Source organism: Hirundo rustica, chromosome 7, assembly GCF_015227805.2.
Source record: "Hirundo rustica isolate bHirRus1 chromosome 7, bHirRus1.pri.v3, whole genome shotgun sequence".
In the NCBI taxonomy this organism is placed as follows: Eukaryota; Metazoa; Chordata; class Aves; order Passeriformes; family Hirundinidae; genus Hirundo; species Hirundo rustica.
The window spans coordinates 36,249,021-36,273,822 of NC_053456.1; the positions used below are offsets into that span (position 1 = coordinate 36,249,021).

At 44.4% G+C, this 24,802-nt stretch overlaps 1 protein-coding gene across 9 annotated transcripts in view; it reads left to right on the forward strand.

Moving 5' to 3' along the window:
• AGAP1 (ArfGAP with GTPase domain, ankyrin repeat and PH domain 1) overlaps positions 1–24,802 on the forward strand; it is a 305,411-nt gene that overhangs the window by 164,297 nt on the left and 116,312 nt on the right. For all 9 annotated transcript variants that reach the window (XM_040068863.2, XM_040068857.2, XM_040068859.2 and 6 more), the window contains one exon: positions 19,323–19,427. In XM_040068863.2, coding sequence (XP_039924797.1) covers positions 19,323–19,427 — 105 coding nt within the window. The remainder of the gene's footprint in view (positions 1–19,322; positions 19,428–24,802) is intronic.

The following is a 24,802-nucleotide window of genomic DNA, read 5'->3' on the forward strand; positions in this document are numbered from 1 at the left end:
AAAGTCTTTCGCTAGTAGCTGGCAGCATTTCCTTGATTCCCATTCCAAAGCGTTGGGTGATGTATTTGCCAAATGTGCTCTGCCTGCCTCCTGAGCACCGCCACACTCCGACAACAATGATGTGAAATGTAACCGCCACTTTATGGCTCAAATGATGTTAAATGTAGTTAATTGGAAAAACTTTTAACTGCAGAGAATTTCCCTGCGAATAGCCTTCATAATAACCATCTCACTATAAAACGCAAAATGCTTTGCTCACAAGGACAACGGGACTATAAAGGTGAAGTGTATTGATCAAATTACCTGAGATAATAAACTTCGGATGAATAACTCCTCTATTGATGAATGGGACGAGTCTTCCTTTTTTTCCCTAATCCTCTTGGAGTGATGGGAAGGCAGTTGAGAGAACAATGTTGCAGAATGTGGGATTGTTTCAAGTCTAGTTTATATTTTTAAGTTAAGGAGCCGCGTGAAATTGTTGATGGAAAACAGCATTGGGTTTTTTTACTGTTTCTGTTTCTTTCTTTTAAGCTGTAATTTGTTGAAAGTACAATCATCTTCCTTTAGATAAAAAGTTATAGGACCTCATAAAAATGAATATGTATGGGGGAAGAGACTCAAAATGGTCATTATTTCCAGCAAAGCTGGATAAAGAGGGATTAGTGAACTGCTCCGTACGTATTGGAGAGGAGGGAAGTCAGAACGCAGCTGGATTCATGCTTGTGTCAAAACAGGGAAGAGCTGGAGCCCCAGAAAAGAGGGAGAAGTGTGGTGGAAGGCAGCTTGGAGGCAAATGAGAGGGTTTTGTTCTGGGTTTTGTTGCTTGGTGGATCCTCATTCCTTTGCTGTAGGGATTTCACGAGATTGTTACAATTATGGGAAACAAAGGGAAGGGGATGGGTGCGTCTGCCTTTCCCAGCAGCTGACCAGAGGTGTCAGCTACCTTGCCAACTTCAGATAAATAATTCCAAATAAACCTAATGCAGACCTTCTTCTTAATACTTCAGAATTCAAACAGAAACCTATATTTTTATTCAAGGTATACTAATCACCTGTAATTGCATTTATTGGGTGAAGGATTAAGTGAGAGCTGTAAGGAATGGGATTGATCTTAAAACTTTGTTAATGGAACAGGGGAGTTGGAAGGAGGTGATCTTTAAGATCCCTTCCAGCCCAAAACATTCTGTGATTTTGGAGTATCTTCAGAATTGCTGGTCAAAGTGGGGAGAGACAATACAGCATGATTCAGACATGGGTGATTTTGCAGTGTGATGTGCAAAACTGTACTTATTATTATTTGTCATGTTACCTAGAAGATAAACAAAATTGAGTTGGCTGCTCCATGGGGTTATGGTGTTTAAGAATTATTTTCAGATTTTGAAAGGCTCCATCAAAGCAGACAGCCTTTAATTATAGCTGAATTTGTCTTTGTGATACGCTTTAAACTCATGAGACGACAATTTAAATTGAAGTCTTTAAATTATGGAGTGAAAAAGTCTCTCTGTGAAGTTTGTATAACAACATATTTTTGTCTGCTTTGGGAAGTCTTAAAAGATGGAGCTGAGCAAGGTGGGATATAAGGAAGGCCTTGGGTATCAGCAGGGCAAACGAGGAAGGGAACCAAATGCTGGAACAGGTTTTGGAAGAGCACTGCCACACCTAAGCATCGCAGGAGTGAAGTGAACCATTGGACCACATCATTCAAGTCCAAAACCATAAGTATTAGCAAAATAAATCCTATTTAATAAGGTAATAACCAAAACCAAATAATAATAATCATCAAGGCCAAAATTTTAGTCATAAATAATAATAATAATAATCATCATCATCATCATGTCTTTGCAGTGAAGGGCTTAACTGATGTGTGTCACCCGGCCGATTATTTGACTGTGTTGTCTTATTTCATTTAGTGCATATAAATTATGGAAAAAGTGACCTAAAAGGCCATACACCGTAAATGAACCAAAATCTTGTGTCATTAATACACTTTATAGGGATTTGGAATAGAACTTAGTGTGAGAAACAGACCCAGAGCCTTGTTCTACAGAGTGGAAGAAATTATTCTTTAAAAAGTTCTGATGTGAGGCACCATGTGAGTGTCATCACCTTGTTTTTTCATATAAATATGGATAATTATGGATATACACACACACATATAGGTGAGACCTCTCTATAAAATAGGTGAGTAAAGAACATTATCCTGTAGAAATGGAAAAGCCAGAGCAAAGGGCAGCCGAAGCAAAACATGGATTTGAGAATATCTGTGGATTCAAAAGGTGGGAGCAAGTCAGGTCTGCAGCTTTGGAAAGAGATTAAGAGGAGCCTTCTTTTAATAGGCAGGATTGATTCCGCAGGGATGTTTGAGCCTGTGTCAAGCACGAGGCATGGGGGCAAGAACTCGAGCTGGAGGAGAGGCCAAGCACCACAGGAACGTGGCTGGAATCGGAACAGTGATAAAACAGACGTTTTTATTACGTTACATGCAAAATTCAGCTCGTGTTATTAGCAAGCCTTCACTTGGCTGAAGGGTTTTAGAGTTCATCGTTCTCATTTTTGTGGCTACCTTCAGACTTGGAAAGAGTAACGTTCAGTTGGCACCGCTGAGCTGCACCACCAAACTTCTAGCACCCAAAATTAAAAGCTCAGCTGGAAATGTGAGGCGGATCAGAAGCCCAGGGAGGCAGGGAGTTGGTGTGGAAAGGAAGCTTTGATGTCCCTAATGCCCATTGTTTAATGCCGGGGGTTTGCTTTTAAATGCCAGTGCACAGCATGGAGGCCTGGCCCTCCCGTGGCACCACACAGGGTGCGTTGGGTGGCAGGGGGGAAAGAAAGGAGCAATCTTCCATCCTGCCAGCACAAAGTTGACAGGGACGAAGGCTTTTGGAGATCTTTTTTAAGAAATTGTGCGGCAAAGTGTGCAAGCCCAAAGTCGGCGTGCTGTGCGTGCGGGTGTGCAAGGGAAAGTTAGCAGTCAGTCAGGTTTTATCTCTTAATGAATAGAGACTGCTGAAGTAAGGGTTAGGTAATTGAGTTTATAATTAATTAGCCATAACCCTCATCAGATAAAGCAGTTGTCGAGATTTTTTTTTTATCTCCTTTCTCTCCCCAGGGCCTGCCCTTCTTTGTCCTTGCGCTGACAGCCAGCACTTATCTCAGGCCTTCTCCATCCCGTGCCCGTCAGCCCCTCCTCCCCTGGGCTGGGCTTTGGTGGTCAGCAGGGCCCCGTATTGTCCTGCCAGGATCCCAATCAGCCGGGCTGTCGTGGCGGGATGATGAATTAGCAGTAGGAGTTAACGTGTAGGTGAGCTCCAGATCGGAGTCGCGATAGCTCCCGCCCGGCTTCTGTGTGTTCGTCACTCTGCCCGGCGCTGATCCGCCACTGACACTTTGCAACAAAGAGGTTAAAAAGGTGGATTTAGTCAAAGAAATGGGGCATTTCTCCACAAAGTTGGGATGCTGACAAAGGGCCCTTAATTTCTTCTGCCGTGCAATTCACCTTGACAATGGCGGGAAAATAAATTAGATTTTGCTCTGTTTTCTTTTGGTGGCCTTATCACCCTTATGTTGTGGGTTGAACTGGTTTGCTTGCAGTAGGGGAGAAACTTCAGTCACGTCTCTTAAAAGCATCAGGACTGTAAAAGGCGTCGAGTCTCTGCCCGTCGAGGTGGATGAAGGGGATTCGGATGTCAGATTTATCCTCCATCAGAGCCGCGTCCTTTTACGGATGCATCAGGGGAGAGAAGCTTTCTTGCTGTGTTTACAGTAGGCTTGTGCACTGGGCAGGGTTTGTAGACAGGCTTACCTCCTGGAGGAGAGCAAGGCTTAGGAGCAGGTCTGTGTTGTCCCTTCATCTGGAGTTTTTGAATTGGAGACGAAGACTCCTGTGTCTTACTGTATCGACTCCAGGCTTCAAATGAGCGCTGGTTCTACTTAATCCGAGTGTCAGCACTAGGAAATGTAACTCAAGTCTCTCGATGCAAGAAAGGCTTGATTCTTTATGAAATACGTAAAGCATTGTTCTTCTGTGGTCTCTTTAACAGACTGGTAAAGCTTTCCTCTTTCTTTGGCATATCAGCAGCAGTAAACATTTTTACTTTGGCTACAAATCTTTTGGGATTCAAGCTTCCATGGTCACACCTACCCCCTTCTAGGATCTTCCTGGATGTTGAATGAGTAACAGATGAGTTAAGCTCCTTTTGAGATGGCGCAGTGTTAACTGCATAAAAGACATTGCTGATGGCAGAATGAAGCTGTTCCAGTCTGGAATAACAGCTTGGTTGTCCTAGTGTCCTGGGGCCCTGCAGCTGCTGTGCTGTGCTGGTTATGGTTTGTGAAGCCTCTCAGTTGTGCAGGATATGCACAACTTCATCCCAGCACAGGAAAGCAAATTCTAGTGTACCTCACTGCTAATTGATAGGAAGGGTGGCGTAAGTGAGTCTGTGACACATTTGAGACAGGAGAAATTCCAATTAGAGATGCAGGAATGTGTTATAATCCACGAGGTTCAAATATTGGAGCAAATATTTAAAGGGGCTGTGAAGTCCTCACCTTTGGAGGTGGCTCCAAGGCGACATAGAGCTCCTCAGAGATTTGGGATTGCATCTTGTCTCTGGAGGTGAACCAGAGGGAGCAAAGAGCCTTCTCATCCCCCAGAGAGACACTCAGTTGTGTGTTTTGTGAGAGAAACCGAGCGTGACTACAGTGGAAGGAAAGAACATAATTATCAGTCCTGATGTAAGAACTGCGCCAAAATGTTTTCCAGGTTGAGGATTTATATTGCAAATGAGCATCAACCTTGGATGGTGTTATCTCATGCAGAAGGGTAACTAAATGCACATTATTTTAAATTCTAGGAAACTGCGGAGGGAAAAAGCTTTTGCTCTGAATTTGCCTCTTGAAATGTAAGAGATGGAGTAGTTCTATCCCTGAACAATTTGTTTTAAAGGAAAGCTGGCAGTGTTTTCTGTAAAACGTGTGTGAATTAATAGGATGGATTCAGCTGGGTTGGTCTCGTGTTTGGTTTTGTGATAGAAGAAAATTCTTCTTGTTTACTTTTTATTTAGTCAACAGTATACTGCAGATAGAGATATAAAAAGCTATCATTTGCATGGAAACTAATAAATACATGCTAATGTAATTGTAGTTCCATAGTTTTCTTTTGAAGATGCACCTTTTTTTTTTCTTCATGCCCATTTTGCTATAGGTATTAGAGAAAACTGGATATAGTAGATGAACTCAGATTCAGGCTTTTTAGTTGCTTTTGGTAAAGGAAATTATGTGCTTTGTACCTAAAGGAATGTTTAAATCAAGTTTTAGCTGTGATCTTCGTGTTCAGATCTTCAGAAGCAAGTGGAGTATGTTATAGAACAAGTTAAAGAATATCCATATTTAAATTGATACTAAGATTTACTGATGCTAAGTAGAGAATTAGGGAGGAAAGAGATAAATAATATTTTGTAGCCTTTCAAAACTTAGGAATAAGTCCATAGATTGGGATAAGGATTGGGAGAGATCATTCACTATCTGGTCCCTTTATCCATGGGGTCAGTCCTTCCTTCAGGAACAGCTCCAGTGTGGGTCCCTTTATCCATGGGGTCAGTCCTTCAGGACCTGCTCCAGTGTGGGTCCCTTTATCCATGGGGTCAGTCCTTCAGGACCTGCTCCAGTGTGGGTCCCTTTATCCATGGGGTCAGTCCTTCCTTCAGGACCTGCTCCAGTGTGGGTCCCTTTATCCATGGGGTCAGTCCTTCCTTCAGGACCTGCTCCAGTGTGGGTCCCTTTATCCATGGGGTCAGTCCTTCAGGAACTGCTCCAGTGTGGGTCCCTTTATCCATGGGGTCAGTCCTTCAGGACCTGCTCCAGTGTGGGTCCCTTTATCCATGGGGTCAGTCCTTCCTTCAGGAACTGCTCCAGTGTGGGTCCCTTTATCCATGGGGTCAGTCCTTCCTTCAGGACCTGCTCCAGTGTGGGTCCCTTTATCCATGGGGTCAGTCCTTCCTTCAGGAACAGCTCCAGTGTGGGTCCCTTTATCCATGGGGTCAGTCCTTCAGGAACAGCTCCAGTGTGGGTCCCTTTATCCATGGGGTCAGTCCTTCAGGACCTGCTCCAGTGTGGGTCCCTTTATCCATGGGGTCAGTCCTTCCTTCAGGACCTGTTCCAGTGTGGATCCCTTTCCATGGGTCCACACGTCCTGCCAGGACCCTGCTCCAGCAGCAGCTTCCCATGCGGCCTGAGGTTCCTTTGGGCATCTCCCTGCTCTGCTGTGGAGTCTCTGTGGGATTCAGGTAGATTTCAGCCCAGTGTGGACCCCCATGGCTGCAGGGCGCAGCTGCTTCACCCTGGGCACCACCATGAGCGGTGGAAGCACAGAAGGCTTGAGATGGGTGGCGTAACCTCACTTGCTTTGCTGTTTTAACACTGGGGTTTTCCTGGGGTGTTTTATATCATCATTTGAAGTCTGTGAAGATGAGAACGTTACTGAAAGGCTGGGCAAGAGTTATCAATGCAAACAAAGTTGGAATGAAAGAGCTGGACTCGATGATCCTCGTGGGTCCCTTCCAGCTCAGAATAAATATTCTGTGATTCTGTGACCCCCCTGCATTTAGGAATTTGAGGGCTTTTGAGGCTTTCAGACTTTCAGAGAAGCAGTTTAAGGGCAGTGAGGAGAGAGTAAAACCTTCCCTTTCAGGCAGCCTGGGTAAATTTGCAGGGTTAATTTCAATTATGACATATTTGAAAATTGGTCCTGCTTGTAGGGAACAAAGAGGTTGGGCTCTTTCCCTGGAAGGTGTCCTGGAAAGCTATGATTCCTCAGGCCATGCCAGTGCTCTTTTTCCCCCACTCCAGTGATTTCAGAGCAGGGATTGATGGGCCCCTCTTCCTTAATGAGTTTGCTGAATTGATTTTATCATTGTTTTTTGTCACGTTCCTAGAACTAACATGGAAATGACAAAAAGAAAGGTCCGACTGACAACACCCGAGCTCTGGGTGTTAAAGTTGGTAGGACCCGGGATCATCAGCAGCCATAATTGACAAATAATACCCCTCATAAATACTGCCAGTCTTTTCAATTAGTTTTCATCTCAAATTCGGGATGCAAAATGATGGCCTGTCAAGTGACAATGGATGACAAAAATTAATAAATTGTCTTCTAAATAGTATGGACACTTAAGAAAAATTGGGCAGCCAATTTAGCACAGCATGAACCGGGGGGAACCTTTTGTACTGTTGCCGTGCCACTAATGTTGTCTGGGTCTTTATTAATGGTGCTTGGCTGCTGCTGACAGTTTTGTTGCTACTGGCAACTTTCTTCATTAAAATTAAAGCCAGCGTCAAATCCCATTAGCCGCACTCTGGGTCCCTTGCATTTTTATTTATATATATATATATATTTATTTATTTGTCTTTACAAGCTTGTTCTTTATCTATAGGAAGTTGGGAAAGGTGGTTAAAAATTAGTCTTTCCTCTTGTCCACAGCTAATCACTTAATAAATAATGGATTATATTGGGGTTTTTTGGAGGGAGATTGTCTCCAACGTTTTACAGCTTGCCTAGTCTACAGCCAAGTAACTGCAGAGAGAAATCCATAAATGAGCTTTATAAATTACCTCTTCTGAATGTGGTGTTCTTCTGTGTTGCCTGCAAGCCACTTGGATCTGGGATACTCTCTCGTAAAACAGTCGTAGCCTCTGGAGCAGCTTCTGTTCTTGTTGTCTCTCGCTCTAAAGTATTAATGAGGTTAAAACTGAGCGATCAACATGTGTGCGAGACCACTCTTAGAAGGAAAATAAAGTGTGTATCTACATGATTTGGGGAAGAAACAAAGGTCTTTATTTGTGGGAACATCTTTTGAGTTACTGCTTTAAAAACTTACGGATTGACTCCTTAAGCTGAAGGGAGGGCAGGGTTAGATGGGATATTGGGAAGGAATTGTTCCCTGGGAGGATGTGCAGGCCCTGGCACAGGGTGCCCAGAGAAGCTGTGGCTGCCCCTGGATTCGTGCAAGTGTCCAAGGCCAGGTTGGACATTGGGGCTTGAAGCAACCTGGGACAGTGGAAGGTGTCCCTGCCCATGGCAGAGGGCAGGATGGGATGATCTATAAGCTCTCCTCCAACCCAAACCATTCTGTGATTCTGTGACTCCATTTAGTAAATCTTAATAAATAGAGGAATAAGTCTTAATAAACAGATAGCACATAAAAATAGCCTTTGCCGTGTCTGCTGTCGCTGCTGAGTATTCTAAAACATTAAAAAGATGAGTGACCAGTGCGTTAAATTCCCAGGGCAATCTGTATTCTGCCTTACAGATCACACATGAAGAAATTCATGGCTTTGCAGGGAAAAATGTGGGAAAATCAGGGAAATATTCTTCCAGAAACATCTCTCGTATGTCCTTCCAGGAATGCTCAGAGTGGAATGTGGTCTTTCACTCTTTGTGGTGCATCACACTTTGCCTCTGCATTCTATCTCAGCTTTTTCTAGGAGCAGATATTTCCAAGAGGATTTAGTCATTGCTGCCTTGGTTACAACATCTTGTTAATTGTACTGCTCTGGGCTTGGGGGCCGGACCTCCCTGGCTGGTGTCACATTGTGTTCCTGACATCATTTGGGTACAAGCCAGCGATCCAAAAATGTGTCATCTGCCTCCTGATTCTCAGGGCTTCTGATGGATGGAAATGCCTCATGAAGAGCAAAATATGGCTCGGGTTTACATCTCTTGGAAGGGTTGGAAGTCAATGGTGTTCAAGGTCCCTTCCAACCCAGAGCATTCCGGGGTTCTGCATCTCTCTGATGGCAACTGGACAGAGAGAGGTAGAATAACATCTGATGACAGCTTGATTTGCTGCTGTCACCACAGAAATGCCTTTTGATTCAGGAATTGGGGTGGTTGGGCTCCTGTCCCAGAGGTAGCACCATGGAACTGCAGGTAGAGCCAGGCTGAAGGCAGTGCCAGTGGGTTCCTAGCAGAAAACCAGAAGTGCTGAGTCCAAAACTCCATTTAAACATTCACTGTGATGGCTGTGTTTGGGAATGATCTCATACAGTAAGTGATAAACAATTAACAGTTCAAATGGTCTTTTAAACTGGTGCACTTTTGCAGCAATTTTTGGGCTGAAAGATGTGCTGAAATCTGGATTTCAATTCAGTTGAAATGTGGGTTGAGTGACCCTATGATTCACGAGAATGGATATTTGATAGAAATGAAATAAACTGGTGACATCAAATTAGCATCCATCTAATAAATCCAAGCTATGCTTTTAGCGCTTCTGCTAAATCTTCTTGGGTTTAAAAAAATAAATAAAAAAAGGTGTCAGTAGTTAATTGTTGACTGAAGCTTAATATCTGTTGAAGCAAATGAGCCATGAAATATACTACACAGGAAGTATTGTATCTGGAGTGATTTTAACATTAAAACAATATTACAATTTTTAACTTGCTGACACAATATGCAGAATCCTTTATTTTGAAATTGCCCTGATTAATGCTAAGCTCAGGAAGTGGGGGAGAGGAGGAGTGAATGCTGTATATAAAGCAAGGCAGGCCAGGACAATTCTGAGAAGAAGAATATTAAATAACAATAAATAAATTTTGGGGTGTCTGAGGTTATTACTTCAGGAGTCCTAATAATAACCCTGTCGAAAGCATTGATTTATAATTTCTCAGAAAAGTTCTTTCAGATGAGTGGCACTGGCAATGTCTCATGTTTTGTTAACTCCAATTTCTGTAACAACTGCTGCAGTAAAATGGGTGAGTTTTGGTCCTGACAGCAGCAATTTTGCCTTTTTGTTGTAACAGTTTAAGAACAAGGGGTGAAAAACCTGTACTTGAAAGTTGTCTTTCGGTTGCACCCTTAAATCCTGGGAAATGGCCTTGGATAGGTTTCCCCTGGGTTCAGGGAGGTGTTGGAGATGTGGAGATGCCTTGGTGTAAAAGAATCATCAAATCACAGAATATTCTGCGCTGGAAGGGACCCATGAGGATCATCCAAATTCTGACCCTGCACAGACACCCCAAGAAGCTGAGGTGGTGTGAGGGGTGGCTTTTGCAAAATTTCACAGCCTGTAAAGTCTTCTTCCAGTGTGACTCAAGTCATGGTCCCTGGCCAAGACTAGAAGGTTTTTGAGTGAATTAGTGCACGTTTCTATCTACTCCCAGCTGAAGCCAAAGTGATTTTGTTTTCAGATGATAAAGTACAGACTGATTCATTAAGAAAAGTGAGCAGACAGTTGTGTTGTGAAAAGGGTTATTTAAAAAGATGTGTCTCTGCTGCACCAGTAGATAAATCATCATTTTTATAAGCTGCTTAGCTCCATGACTACTCATATACTGAGCAAGTAGCGTGGGGTTGTGGTTGTAGCTGTCTCTTTATGCAGTTCTCTTGTGTGTCTTGGAATGTTCTGCATTTCTTAAAGTATTTCCCTCATGTTGAAGAAGGGATTTTCATTTTTTGCAGCTTTTTTTTTAGAAAGTAAAACATGGATTTTATGAATTTTAGGAAACAGGATCCAGTAGGGAAGGGTTTTTTTCCTGATTACGTTACTGATTTGTTTTCTGCTATAATGATGAGGGGACAGTGCCCAACATGCATTAAGTGCATCTCTGGAGGACTATCATCACCATCGTTCCCATTCATCTGAGTAAACTGGACATGTCAGGAATGTCACCAGGAATGCCTATTTCATCTATTTTCCTATTTTTCTCTTGGTCTTAGGAGATATTGGAGGAAAGGGAATGGGGTGAGGGGATGGAAGAGTGCTGGAGCATCCTGATGGGCCCTGATCACCCACCCTGGTCTAGTGGAAGGTGTCACTGCCCATGGCAGGCACAAGATGAGGTTTAAGGTCCCTTCCAACCCAAACCATTCTGGGATTCAGTGATCTTTGCAGCGTTGAACCAGTTCAGTGTGTCCCGGCAGACTCTTCTGTAGTGGGGTCATTGATGCTGATGGTCCTTGACCAGAGGATGAGGTGTAAAAGTAGAAAAATGGAGCCGTCAGGAAATACTGTTAATTAGAATCGTGGAGAAGGTGTCCTTTTACTGCAGAATTTAAAATAAATAGATAAAAGGATATTTATTCTCCTACCCCTGCAAAAGTTTGAGGACCAGAGGCATAACTATTCAGCAAATTTTTCTTCGTGGAGGACATTCCTTTTGATTAAAAAAAAATTAATATAAATTTTAAAATCCCGTTATGGAGCAGTGTTTCTGCAGCTGGTTGTCGAAGGCCTTTTTGGTCCCAAAATTTCCTGACATGAAGTGTGAATCCTTTTTGTACAATAACGTGGAACACAGTTTAAGGAAAAAAAAGGAACACACGCGCACACTTTTTTTTTTTTCCTGCCAGTATTCTCGGGTTTGTTATTCAGCCGATGCTGTATTAAATTGGATTTTGTGTCCATCATTATTAAAATGTGAAGTGTGTCGGTCACAAAGCATACATTTCAGGGCAGTTAGCTGAATAATTCTTTTCTTTATTATCCCAAATTACTGCTGAGCTCTGGAGAGGTGAGCAGTTTAGCCAATTATTGCCATTTGAGCTGGATTTGTGGGTGATTAGCTCCTGGTCGAATTCAGTCCTGGCAAGGGCTTTGAAGCCTTTCCTTGTGTGATTTTCACAGCGGTGAGGTAGGAATAGACGAGGCTAATGACAGGAAGGTCGCCTGGGTGAGGTGACCTGTGGGGGGGGGGCCCGGGTTTAGCAAATAGGGCATCCACAATAACAAGTGTGTCACTAACCCCGCCGTGCATAATCGGAGTTTTATAGGATTGTTGGAGATGCTGACAGCTCAATTAAAGTGTAACCCTTTGTACCATATAGCCCCAGCAGAATGACAGAAATATTACCAACAAAAAAGGGAGGGGACCACAAGGGAACTGGTTAAAGATCCTGGGTTCCTTTTCTTTCCCCCCTCCACCGGAGCCTGCACAGAACGGGCTGCAGACAGCATCCATTTGTGAAATAATAGGTTGTCCAGGGGAGGGGTACGGTGCCAAACATGGCTACAAAAAAAAAAAAAGCTGCTCTTAAGTGGTCTTCCTGATGTTTCTATGGAAACACTATAGTGTCAGGAGAGAAAGTTAAAATTGGGTTTTAAGCTTTTCATGGCTTTTCTCCCCTTCAGCTCCCCCAACCAAATCCCTACTTTATATAAAATATGATAAAGAGAATTTCAGTGATCGGGGAACGGAGCGGTCCTGTAAGGAAAAGCGGATCCTCTGCCTAGAACTGGTAATGCCTGCGCGAGCATTCCTTATTTTCCATCATCCACCCAACGCTGTTTGTTTCTTGCGAGAAGTCGAGGTTTTGTTGCTTCCTTTTCACCCCTGACCCTTCAGCCGTTCCCGAATGTTCCCGCTCCGGAGCCTTTCCCACAGTTGGGTTTGCTCGCACCAGATCCTCTTCCCAACGCTGTTTTTCCTTTGCCCAAGGTAATGATTCGCATCGAAGTGCATTTCACTGGTGTCAGGGAAACCACAACTGCCAGTGCCAAGGGGTTAATAAACCAACTTCTGGAGATTATTAAGGGCTGGGATTCTCTTTCTTTTTCCTATTTTTTTTTTTAGCAGTCCAGAGTAAGCAGAACAAGTCTTGGAAGGCAACAAAGGCAGAAACTACTGCAAGGCAGGAAAATAACATGATTTTCTCGATGCTGTGTCCTGTTCAGAGAGATAAACTGGGGTTAGAGTAAAAAATGTGCCAGTGCCTTAAATACCTTGATTGCATTTTGTAACACACTTGAGTGTTCAGCTCCACAGCAAGGATGTGTGGTGGCTGTAACTGCGGAGTTTGCAATGTGCTGTTAATTTTATAAAGTCTCATTTTAGGAATAGTCATAAAGTAGGGCTGAGAAAAGAGTGCGCCTGTCCCAAAGCTGCCAGCTGAAGGAGAACTCAGGAAGAGTTGGAGGAACTTACACATCACCTGTGCTGGCAAAATCCAGAGGCTGAAATATTGGAGCAGTCGGTAATCAAGGCCAGGTTGGATGGAGCTTGGAGCAACCTGGGATCGTGGAGGGTGTCCCTGCCCATGGCAGGGGATGGAATGAGAGGGTCTTTAAGCTCCTTCCTACCGTTCTGTGATTAGAAATACTAAGTAAGAGCGAACACTAAGTTTGTCCTTAGTGCTGCTGTTCCTTGCAGGAGTTCGGTGGCTGTCCTTTGCTGGAGGTGGCAGTCTTTGTTGCTGGTGCTGTGATGAACTGTTAAGAGTTGCTTAATCAGCATTGGGGATTTTTTCAGTATGTCTTTCTAATTTTCTTTCGTAGCTTGTGTGCAGAGAGCTTGTCAAATAACGAGTTGCATGTTGATTGTCCTTCAGGTTTAAGTAAGGCCATTATCTTTTGCTCCCCAAGTCAGGTGTTAGATCCTCTCTGTTCTTTGTCTTCAAATGGAAATCGTGGCTGATCAGCCCCAGCATTAGGTAACCATTCATGGAGTAATTACCTGCTGCACAGTCACTGCCTCGTGTTTAGGGAATGTTAGAAGAGAATTGGGTGCAATGTTCTGATTTCATTTTCTCGTAAAGGCGCATAACATAAATTTGAATAGTTTGTGCAATGTGGGAGCATCTTTGTAGCAAAACTCTGCTGCTGCTGCTGTGCCAGTTTATGCCACCTGTTTTGGAGGTAGGAGGGTTTTTCCATGTGCACAACTGTAGTAAGAACATACAGGTTTGGGGGGTTTTTTCCAGTGTTATTGTTAGATACTGAATTGGAGAATGTTTTAGTTCTCCTGTTTTCAGAGCTCTTCAAAGCCACTCCAGGCTCTTGTGGCCTTTTTTTTTTTTGTGTGTGTGGTTCAGTTGGTCCCCAGTTGTGCTCTGCTACTGTAAGAGGTCACAGAATCCCAAAATAGTTTGGGGTGGAAGGAGACCTTAAATCCCATCTGATTCCAACCCCTGCCATGTGCAGGGACACCTTCCACTGTCCCAGGCTGTTCCAAGCCCCAGTGTCCAACCTGGCCTTGGACACTGCCAGGGATCCAGGGCAGCCACAGCATCTCTGGGCACCGTGTGCCAGGGCCTGCCCACCCTCCCAGGGAGCAATTCCTTCCCAATATCCCATCCATCCCAGTTCCCCTCTGGCAGTGGGAAGCCATTCCATTCCCCCTTGCCCTGTCCCTCCAGGCCCTTATCTAAAGTCCCTCTCCCTCTTCTTTATAAGCCCCCTTTAGGTATCAGAAGGGAGAGGGAAGTTTGCTACAGGTTGCCAAGTGTAAAGACTTAAACCAGCTTCATGTCTCATTGACCAGAAGACCAAGCAGCATTCCCTTAAACACCTGGGGGAAAAAAGACTTTAAGTCTGAGAAACTGAGAAAACAAATTACATTTTTATGGAAGGATTCCCCGTACATGGGGAATCTTCAATAGTTTATTCCCTAGAGGATTTTAGGTTTAAAGAGAGAACAACCTGGTCTAGTGGAAGGTTTCTCTGCCCTTCCCCTGATAGGGGATGGAATGAGTTGAGCTTTAAGGTCCCTTCCAACCCCAACCATTCTGGGCTCTCTGACTCTCTATGGGTCAATGATTCAATCATTAATAAAATCTTTGTCTGGCATGCAGGTATTGTTTGCAGGTGAAACAGTCTGAGCTGGTGTCTGCCATTTGGGGGAAGAATGGACTTAAACACCAGAAACCTGTTACAGCTGAATCTTCTGGCAGCAAAAAATATCACTAAAGAATTAATCTCTTGTTTATTATCAGGAGGTCCCAGTGCTGAAAGACAGACTATGCAGAGTTGGCTGTTCATTGAATCCTGGGGGTTTCACAAGCATTTGTTCTCCAAGATTAACTTGGATTTACAGGAAGTGGGTGTTTCATTGGCCAGAATGTATGTATGTATGTAACAATTAGTTTGTGATCCTGAGTGGCTGCCTTCAGAGTTGTTTGAAGGAGGAGGTTTTTCATGACTGAGAGTTTTTCTTTTCTGAACAAGATGCACAGGAACTGTAGAAAATCCCTAGCAGTGCTAGTTGCTAATCATGGCTGAGTGGAAAATTAGCAATTTATGTTGTTAATGATGAAGTGTGAGATTACCTGTTTCATTCTGTCAGAGCAGCATCAGGGAAACAATATGGGGTTGGCTAAAAATTAAGGAGGGGAGGAAACAAAAGGCTGGCAGAAGTTTGCACTTCAGCCATGGCAGTGGGGCAAATTTCTGAAAGAACATCGAAACCGAAGCGGAATCACGGAATGGTTTGGGTCGGATGGGATCCTGATGTTCATCTAGTTCCAAGCCCTGCCTTGTAGGTACCATATTTCCTTTTCCAGAAGGTCCAATCTTGGCTCTGCTGACTCCAAAGACCATTTTTAAGGCTTCTCACCTGCCAGCATCTTCAATGCAGCGTTAAGCAACTTCAAGGGGTCACTTTCTGAAATACTGATAATTTGCTATTTCCAACCTAAAATATTTGTATAGAACAAATTGATAATTGTTTTGCCACTGCGTCATTATTTAAGCAGGCAAGGTTTGGAGCTCACAGAAGGCACTCAGAGCAGACAGATTTTGCTGGTTGCTGTGTATTCAGGTGAACTGGGTGTATTACATGCCCTGGTCCCTTGACCAGTGCTGGCTGTGTTGGTTTTTTTCCACCTTGGCTCCAATCAATCCGAGGCTGGCGGCTTTTCATTAGCTGCTCCTGCTCCCACGGTAATGTTGGGATTGCAGAGCCTGCTGGCAGTCTGTAACTTCCCCAGGTGCCCTGGAGCTCAGCAGCCTAAGCTGATTGACTCAGTTAGGGCCCCAGTCCCTAACAGCAAATGCAATCAATAAATCTTTGTTGGTAAATAATTGCTATCGAACAGAGTTTTAATATAAATTTATGAGTGGTGTTTTATCACAGCTTGAGGCTACAGCAAGCCACTGAGTGATGGATTTCAGATCACACTTGCATTCATTACATTAACTTTGTAAGTTATTTAAAGCTTGTACACTTAACATTGCTTTTGGCTTGCAATGACCTCCTGGGAGTAGACGTAGCACACACATTACTAATGGAGAGCTGGCTCCGCTCACTCCGTGCATCCTCCAGCAAAACCCAGGGACTGAGCTCCATGCTCCAGCTCAACTCCACTTGGAGCCTTTTTCCACCAGCTCCTTAGAACCACAAGCTGGAGGACTCCCCATTCCTCCCATAAACACAAGAGTTGCAGTTTTGGAGGGAAGGTGGTAAAAAAGCAAAGGGGATTTGAGGTGTGAAGTTCTCGCTTTGTGTGGAAATCGGAAGTGTTAAATTCTTCGTGTTGAGTCTGGAGGCTTTGGGTCAGCTGCATCCAACTGCCCATGGAGGGCTGTAAGAAATTAAAAATTTCATACAAATTAGGGAAAATAGTGTTGCCCAATTCATAATAATTTGAGACAGGGATTATTTAGACAGAAAAAATTGGGTTTTGGAGTGGAAGATTGACAGATTCTTACTTCATAGCTTGGGGACTCAATGGGATTTTCCAGTGTGCTGTGTGTATGTGGGGACCTGTTTGGCAGTGACGGGGGACGTGCCCAAGCTGCCTCTGAATTGCCTTGGAGGTACCAGGGGTCAGCAGGAACCCCTGGATCTCATTTCCTCAGCACAGGATCTGATGTGACTCAAATGCAGCCATAATGTGACTGAAGCAAGGGGCTTTTTTTTTTTCCTTTCTTTTTCTGTTAAATAACATTTCCTGTCATGTGTGGGCCATTTATTTATTTTTTAGGTGTAGCTAACATTTAAGTGCATTTATAACTGATCTAAACTCTGATTCAAAGACCATTTTTCCAGACCATTCTGTAAAATTACTACAAAGTGGTGGCGTTGGGAATAAAAACTGTGGTTTATATGGGCTGCTTTGCTTTATAGCACTTTAAGTTAGCTCCTTGTATTCAGAGCAGTTTGCTCTCCAGGTACTTCAAGATACTTTTAATTATCGCATAATGTGAAAATGATTTTGTTTGCCAAAGGAATGCCTCAAGAAAATGGATTGGGAAGTCTGCTTTGTTGGTTAGGTACAAATAGTTCCATCATCCATGTTCAGTTCAGGGCTGGGTGGGTTGGTTTTTGTTTGTTGTTTTGGTTTTTTGTTTTTTTTTCCCCCCCCCCCAATCAAAGGACAGATTTCTGCTTTTTAAACCTCATTTTGACTAATTCTTCATTTAGATCCAAAATGGGAATGTTGTAATTCATATTTAGGTAAGTAGCAAGACTTTAAATAGTAAAAATCATGACCATCATAGATTTTTACTGTTTATTGAGATTATAATTGGCATGAATTGAAAATTATAGAAGTAATGACATGTTTTCTGTATAGCAAAGGGGCAGTTAAAAGGTTATGAAATATATACATTTTATTGGGTTCAAAACTTGCCAAAAAAAAAGACAGAGGCAAAAAAAAAAAAAAAAAAAAAATCATCATTGTGATCCTTACTGCTTTTTCCCCATTAGAAGGTCTGAAGAACAAACCAGTGCAGGGAAACAGTAATTTTTGATCCCACGGCACAGCACTAACTAGAATTGGGTCCCCCCTAAACACCAGCGCCGTGCTGCAGGTGAGGTATAAAAGATGGGAAAGGTGAAGAGACAGATCACCTCCTATAGACAAACAGGAGAGTCAAAGGCAGAAATAAGCTTTCATTTTTTAATAGAAGAAAACAACGTCTCCAAGCGCCAGCAGGCGGTAATTGGGATGAGCAGGAGCTTTTGTGAGGAGGCGTTTCAGAAGCCCCGTTCTCCTTGAAAAAGTTTTGAGTTCTAGCAAGGAGCAGCACAAAAAAATACAGACATGTGACCTCCAGACAGGCAGAAAGTTGGGAGTTTGGATCACCGTGCTTTCAGGTATCCAGCATGAGCTTTTTTCACGGTCCCATCCGTGGAGTGCGTTGAATTTGGGAAGGGTTCTTCTCTGAAGTTCTGTTCCAGCTGTGTGGCCAGGAGCAGGACTTCCACTTGAGTAGAGCTGAGCCCTGTCCCCTCCTGGCTTTGGGATAGGGTCTGCAGAGGGATCACATCATAAAGCTGCGGGTTTAATGGGAAAACAAAGAGTGGAATTCGTTTCCAAGGTTTAAACCACTTTTAACAAGAACAACTCCATGGGAGTTGGAAGCACCGTGCTTGGTAGGGCATCTTTCTATGTTCTGTTTCCCCTTTATTTTAATTGCCTTGTACAGTGAGGAGGGGAAGAACTTGCTTTATAGGGATTAGGGAGCTGAAGTTTGTGTTGGGTGGATGCCGGGCTGTGATTTATTGAAATGGATGCGTGTCCACTTTGATCGGCGCTTGCTCTGTGACACCAGTGTGTCCCTGTAGTAGGGACTGACCACAGGATCTCCACTGGTCATTCCGGTAAGGCTTTGCACGACCTGGGTCCATTAGGAACTGCCTTCTGGCTTGGGTTTGGAAATTAGAATTTCCTAAGGAAGTGCATTCTTCATATACTACCTCGAGGGTTCTACAGCATATGGTATTTTATTTTTCAAAGTGAATTTCTGTCAATGTACAGCAGCAGTTCCTGTCTATTTGTCTGTTGGAACACAATGATGACTTTTAATCTTGGCTGTTGATGAGAAGTTATGGCTGCCCCATCGCTGGAAGTGTTCCAGGAGGACAGGTTGGACAGGGCTTGGAGCAACCTGGTCCAGTGGAAAGGGTCCCTGTCCATGGCAGGAGGTTGGAACTGGATGCATTTTAGTGTCCCTTCCAACCCGAACCATTCTGGGATTCTGTGATTGTTGGCGTTCATCCCTAATTGAATATGGTGCAAAGGTGATTCACCTTTCCCAGCTCCTTTCCTCTCCAGTCACACCTCTGTCATTAAATTATCCGGGATTTACCTGAAACACTTCGTATTTGCTCTGGTTTTGTTTTGCTGCTCTTGCCTGGGATTGGGGTTTCTTTTGCTGGAATGAGTAGCCAAGAGGGGTTTCCATGGTGGTGTCACCTTTGTGCAGAGGGAATGACAACACAGATGGGTGCTGTTCTGTGGGCAGGGAGTCCCCAGGAGCATGCTGCAGGGAGGCCACACAGCAGGATCCTCCCTCAACCTGGGGCTCATCATTTATTTTAGAGGGTAAGGAAATGCATGGTGTTCTCATCAGCTAGGAATCCATGTGGGTCACACTAAAATGTGCTTTCCTGAGGCATGGAATTCAGTGAAAAAGGGGGTTTTTCTACCCATTGAACAATGCCAACAGAGGGAATATGTATTGTGCGAGAGACAGAATTAAGAGTGTAACTTGCAGGAGAAAGCCTCTCTGAAAATGCTGGCCATGACACTTCTCTCTGTCTGTGTCTTAGGCAGTTGTGTGTTGTCTGGAGGGCGTTTCACCTTTTCTCTCTCTCTCTCCCCCCACCAGGGGATGCTGCTGAAGCGGAGTGGCAAGTCCCTGAACAAGGAGTGGAAGAAGAAATACGTGACGCTGTGTGACAACGGCGTGCTGACCTACCATCCCAGCCTGCACGTGAGTACTCCCTGCCCTCGGAATGCTCAGCCCTGCGCAGCTCTGTGAGACCACGGTACTGGGGAGCTTCTTCCTCTCTCTTCATTCTCTTCCCTCTCAAAGAATCATCATCTGATATAAAACTCCCTGCTGCAAGTCCGAGTGCGCTCTTATTCCTCTGAATCCACTGGGCCTGGGGTTTCCTGGCATCCCAAGAGGCTGCTGGAACTGTTTAAGCCTTTATTTTCTGCTAATTCTTTTATGGGCTTGTTGTTGATCCCAGTGTCAAAAACAAGCATTTTACAAGCAAATGTTTCCTAGAGGTAGTAAAGAGGGAGGGGAGGGCTTTGTCGGTGTGCAGGGCTTGTGATTCATTCAGGAGTAATTCTGGGCAACTTTTTGGAAATGGCATCGCCGTTAAAATATGTTCCACACAACTTTTCCACGTCGAGGCATTTATCCCTGTCCCAAGGATGCTGTCTGTCCCTCAGAGTGTGTGGCGCAATTCCTAGTATGGATTTGGGGGTGGAAGGAGCACACAGAGATCCCACTCGGGACAAGCCCACCCCGAAAATCACGGTGTGACCCTCACCAAGGTTAAATAATACATATGAGATATAGATATATACATATATATATGTGATATAGATATATGGTACATAGATATGATATTATATAATATCTGATCTTGTATTTTATCATCATCCCACGCATGAAAATCAGAGGGTTGCCACTTGTAATGTTTTTAGGGACAGTTGTTTCTAAACCTATTGGTGGCATCTTGAGCTCCCGGGCACTTTTACATTAAGGAGTGAAAATCAAGGTTTTGATGCATTTTCTATAAATTCTGGGATTTATAGACTTTCTCCTGTAACTGGCAGAGAGCTTCTACCTTAGATGGGTGGTATCTGAGGAGCATGGAACCCTAGAGTCATTAAGGTTGAAAAGCACTCTAAGATCACCAAGCCCAGCTATTGCCCAGCACTAAACCACATCCCCGAGTGCCACATTCGTGTCTGCCCACGCTGACGCTGTGCTTTTCCCCAGTTGCTGTTCCCTGTCTGTGGAATATTAGCACTTTTTCTCTGCCTTGACAAAAGATTTTATAGTCTCAGGTCCTGCCATAATGCTTTGCACTGGTTTCTGATGTGATGTCCATGTCTCTTAAAAATTATGTGGTAAATTAGATGACAAGTAGCTTCAAGGCATTGCTGCTTCCCATCAGAAACCTTGTCCCTCAGCCCCTGTGCTCTGGAGCAGGGCTTTCACTGCTCCTTTGTGTGATGTAGTTCATGTCTTTCTGCCCAATTTGGTCACCTTTAGTGCCTCTAAATTTGACTGATTCTGCTGTGAAGTAGCCCTGAAATACCCAAATTTGTGTATCGGTTTGCTCCCAGAAGGGGAGCACGGATACTGCGTTCCCCCATGGAGCTGCCACCTGAGCCTGCCTTAGATTGTGCTGGTCATCAAGCAAGGAGGAGGCTGTGTGCCCTGGCCCCTTCCTGGCGGCTGGAAAAGGCTCTATTGTTCCTGGCAGGGCCGTGCACGTGTGAGTTTTTCATTGCTCTGGCAGACAATGGAGAAACTTCTCCTCTGCATGCTCCCCCGGAGCTGCGGCGTCGCCCCCAGAGTAAGAATCCATTGAGGTTACACGTAATTACTTTGAGATTAGAGGTAAATCCATCGGAGATTAGAGAGAATCCATTTAAAGAAGAAGTAATTACCAGCCTGTAATTGTTTCCCTCTGTCCCCCACCGTGCCCCCCCACCCCAAGAAGAAGGTGCTGGGCTCGATGTCGCCGTTTTCTCCTTGCGTGGATTGGAGGGGTTTGCGAGGAAACCACAGATGTTTTCAGTCAGTCACACTCTCAGTACACTTTGTACTAAACTTTGTTGTCACAATTTCTTCTTGGGTATGGCCAGGTGAGAGCGTCTTCCCCAAAACAGAGCTCTGATACTTGTGTTTCTGGTCTGGTTTTGCTGGTTTTTGTTTGTCAGTAATTTTTTGTTCCTTTTTTTACAACAAAGTGATGAATTTTTAATGCTGTGCTTGCATTGCTGGGGTGATATCTTACCCTGTTTTGAAGATACCAGGGCCTTATTCCTGCCAAGTTTCCCATTAGGCAGCAGTGAAGAAAAGAGCTTTTGTTGGCCAACTAAAGTCAGTTTCCTAAACTTGTGTAAAGCCTGGCTCTAATCAGATTTAGGTTGTTTCAAATGTGCAGGTCATTTCAGTTAATCAAAACATTGCCCTTTTAATTCTGGAGTGAATTTTTAATTGCAGTGAAAAGTGGGCTGGCCTCTAGTGGTGGCAGAAAAAGGAAGTTTAGGAGCTCGTTTGGTCTGTCCAGCCTGTGGTTTGAGTCAGAGCCTAACATCCTGTGTTGGAAGGACCAGTTAGAGTGTTTAGTGGCTGATAGTGAGCGCTGTGTTAAATATTGCTCGAGGTTTGGCTGCGGGTGGATCAGTTGTCTCTGCCAGGTGCATTTGGTGGCGGCTCAGGCACGAAGCAGTGGCTTTAATGTAGAAAGTAAGTATTATGAATCCAGCCCTGACATCCTCCTTGAAAGCGTTGTCTACGGAATGAAAGGTTTTGAGGTGGGGAGGGAAAAAATCAAATTAGGCCCTTTCTTGCAGAGGAGGCGTCCCTGGGAGGGTCAGGGGTGTTTGGCAGCGCTGAAATGAGCGCGGCATTGTGCCAGCTCCATGAGTGATTCCTGATGCCACCAGGTTGATGTTTGACACAATAGCGAAATCCCTCTCGTTTCTTTTCAGGAAAGTGGGGGGAGAGGGAAACGGGAGAAGAGAAAAATATGTGTACATAAGCACCCTACTGTTTCCTGACTTGGTCATGTCAGGTTTTTTCAAGAGCCTCAAACCTTCCTGTCCCTTGGGAAGCCGATGAGCTCCGCCGATAGAAAATGGTTGGGGATAATGAGAGAGAACTTTGACCTCCAGGCTTCAAAGTTCACCAGAGCTCCCTATTCATCTTGGGCTTCTGGAGCAGAGCCGTGGAGTGGATCACTAAAATTCTGGCCGGCAAATTCCGTGTCAGCCTCCCCAAAGGGCCCCGGGGGAATTTGTCAAGGCATCTCCTGGCTTTTTAATGGCGGGATGCCCCGCGCGGGCGCTCCCGGAACGCATTCACCGGGATACCTGCTGGGCAGCGCTGCTTTATCTGAGCCTTGTCCCCATGAATAGCTGATGGGCTCTCACTGCTGGCTGCCTGCCACAGGGCTGCCAGCATGCCACAGGTCAGCTCATGACAAAGCTTCAGCTGTGGATGTCCATTCTCTGCTCTTGCATCTTCACCCTCACTGCGCCTCGTTTATGAAAAGAAGGGAGAAAATAGGCTGCAGACAGCTTTTTTTTGGTAATGGCAGTTTTCTCCTTTTATGTTTAGTTTGGTCTAGATTTGATTTCAAATAAAAGCACAGTGCTGGGGCACCTTATAGGGAAAGAAGGGCTTCTTAGATACGTGAGAAGGAAGGCGCAATGCCCATATAGAACACATCTGGTATGCAAACCCCGCGTATCTACACAGCTTGCTGCAACCTTTAACCTTCATCTTCACTGGTCTGCTGTGATGACCTGGGGATTGTAAACGTGATCAGGGGGGATATCTGGCTTTATCTCCGTGAGGGAGGTGTGGATTCACCTGATCTGCTCAGTTCATCTGACAGTAGTCATGGGTCCAAATTCTTCCTTAAATAGAGTGCTGGCTGGGTGAGCGGCCCACACGAGCTTAGCAGTGTTTTTCTACCCTTAAATAAATTGTATGGTTGTTTGGGTTTTTTTAAAGGCAGCATTTCAGCCTGGTAAGGAGTCAGATCCAACACTGAGCTAAACTTGGCACAAGAGCTTCAGCAATACATCATATGGACACATCCTCTCGCAAGACTCTACAAACCCCAGACACTGTGAAATCCAAGACTTGAGGTCTCATCTGAGCTTTCTCTGCTTGGCCATTTCCTCCAGAAAAAGCAGATGGCAGGAAGCAGGAGGCTTTTGAGAATGTCCTCTGTGATGGTATCTGGAAGTGTTGCAGCTCCATGCACTTTCCTCAGATCTCAGCATTTCTCTCAGAGCTGCAGTTGAAATGTTTGTTACCAGCTCTTGTGATTTTCCTGAGCTGTTTGGAAGCAGAAAGCCTGCTTGCAAATGCAGGATCCCATCTCCCCTCATCCTTGAGAGCAGTGTGGTGTCCTTGTGGCCAGTCAGCACCCAGAGCCTGGTGCTGCTCGGGCCGAGGGAACCGCGCTCCCATTGCTGTTAGGGATATCCCTCACAGCCATCGTTGCAGCTCAGCCTTATTTCCAGGGTTGTGTTACCTCAGACAGTTCAATAGCTCTGAAGTGTGTTGTTTGTGTTGCTTTAATAGAAATATTCATGCTCATATATTTCTAAAATACCATCGTGTATGTCCAACACCCCGCTCTCCTGTTCCTGCTCTGAAGGAGCATAAAGCTGGATATTGGCTGGCTCTGAAGGGCCTTTTAAATTGGCATTTCCTATCAACAACTAATCCTCAAAGCAGCCTCCAGTAAATAGAGACTTGGACTGACAAAAGGACCCTGGAAGTGCTGGAAAGGCCGGGCTGGGGAGGATTTGGAGCAACCTGGGGTAGTGGAAGGTCCCTGTCCATGACAAAGGGTAGAACAGGATGGGCTTTAAGGTCCCTTCCCTGAACCAGTCTGGGGTTCTGTGTTGCTTTTCATGTGTGATGTAGCTCTCCCTCCTGAGAGAGCAGTGATCGAAACAAATCCTGCTGTTTGGGTATTGGTGAAGATAAATCTGAAGCTTGTGTAAGCTTTTATTGTAGTTACTGTTGCACCCGCTAGCATGCCTAAAACATTGGTTAGGATAGAAGAAAATGAAATTATAGGAACAGTTAAATACTATTATAGTAATTTCTGGTTTTTTTAAAGTGCTCTAGCTGTATAGATCACTCAGTCCCTTTTGATCTTCCTGGAGAACTTCTTCATTGTCTTAATATGAAAGATGCAATGGAGTGAAGATAAATCTGGGAGAAAAATATAAAACTGAAGATCACAGAACCACAGAATATCCTGAGTGGGAAGGGACCCACAAGGATCTGTCCAGGCCTCTGTGCCCTCAAGGGAGCAGACACTCAGTAGGGTGGCAAGCGCAGCTGTGCTTTGGCAGAGCTGCACAGGCTGAAACAAACACACATTTCAGTGTTCTATCTGTCTGCTCCTTCTTCAGAAAGTCAAGGAAAATTCTTGACTTGAGGATCAGAATGAGTTGCAATTTAAGAGGCAAAAGCCGAGCTATTAATTAATCAGGGGGGTTTATAAAATTAGAGCTTCCTGTCCAGCCGAGCTAACTGCTGTGGGTATAAATGCTTCATAAATTACTCAGGATGGTAAAACTCTG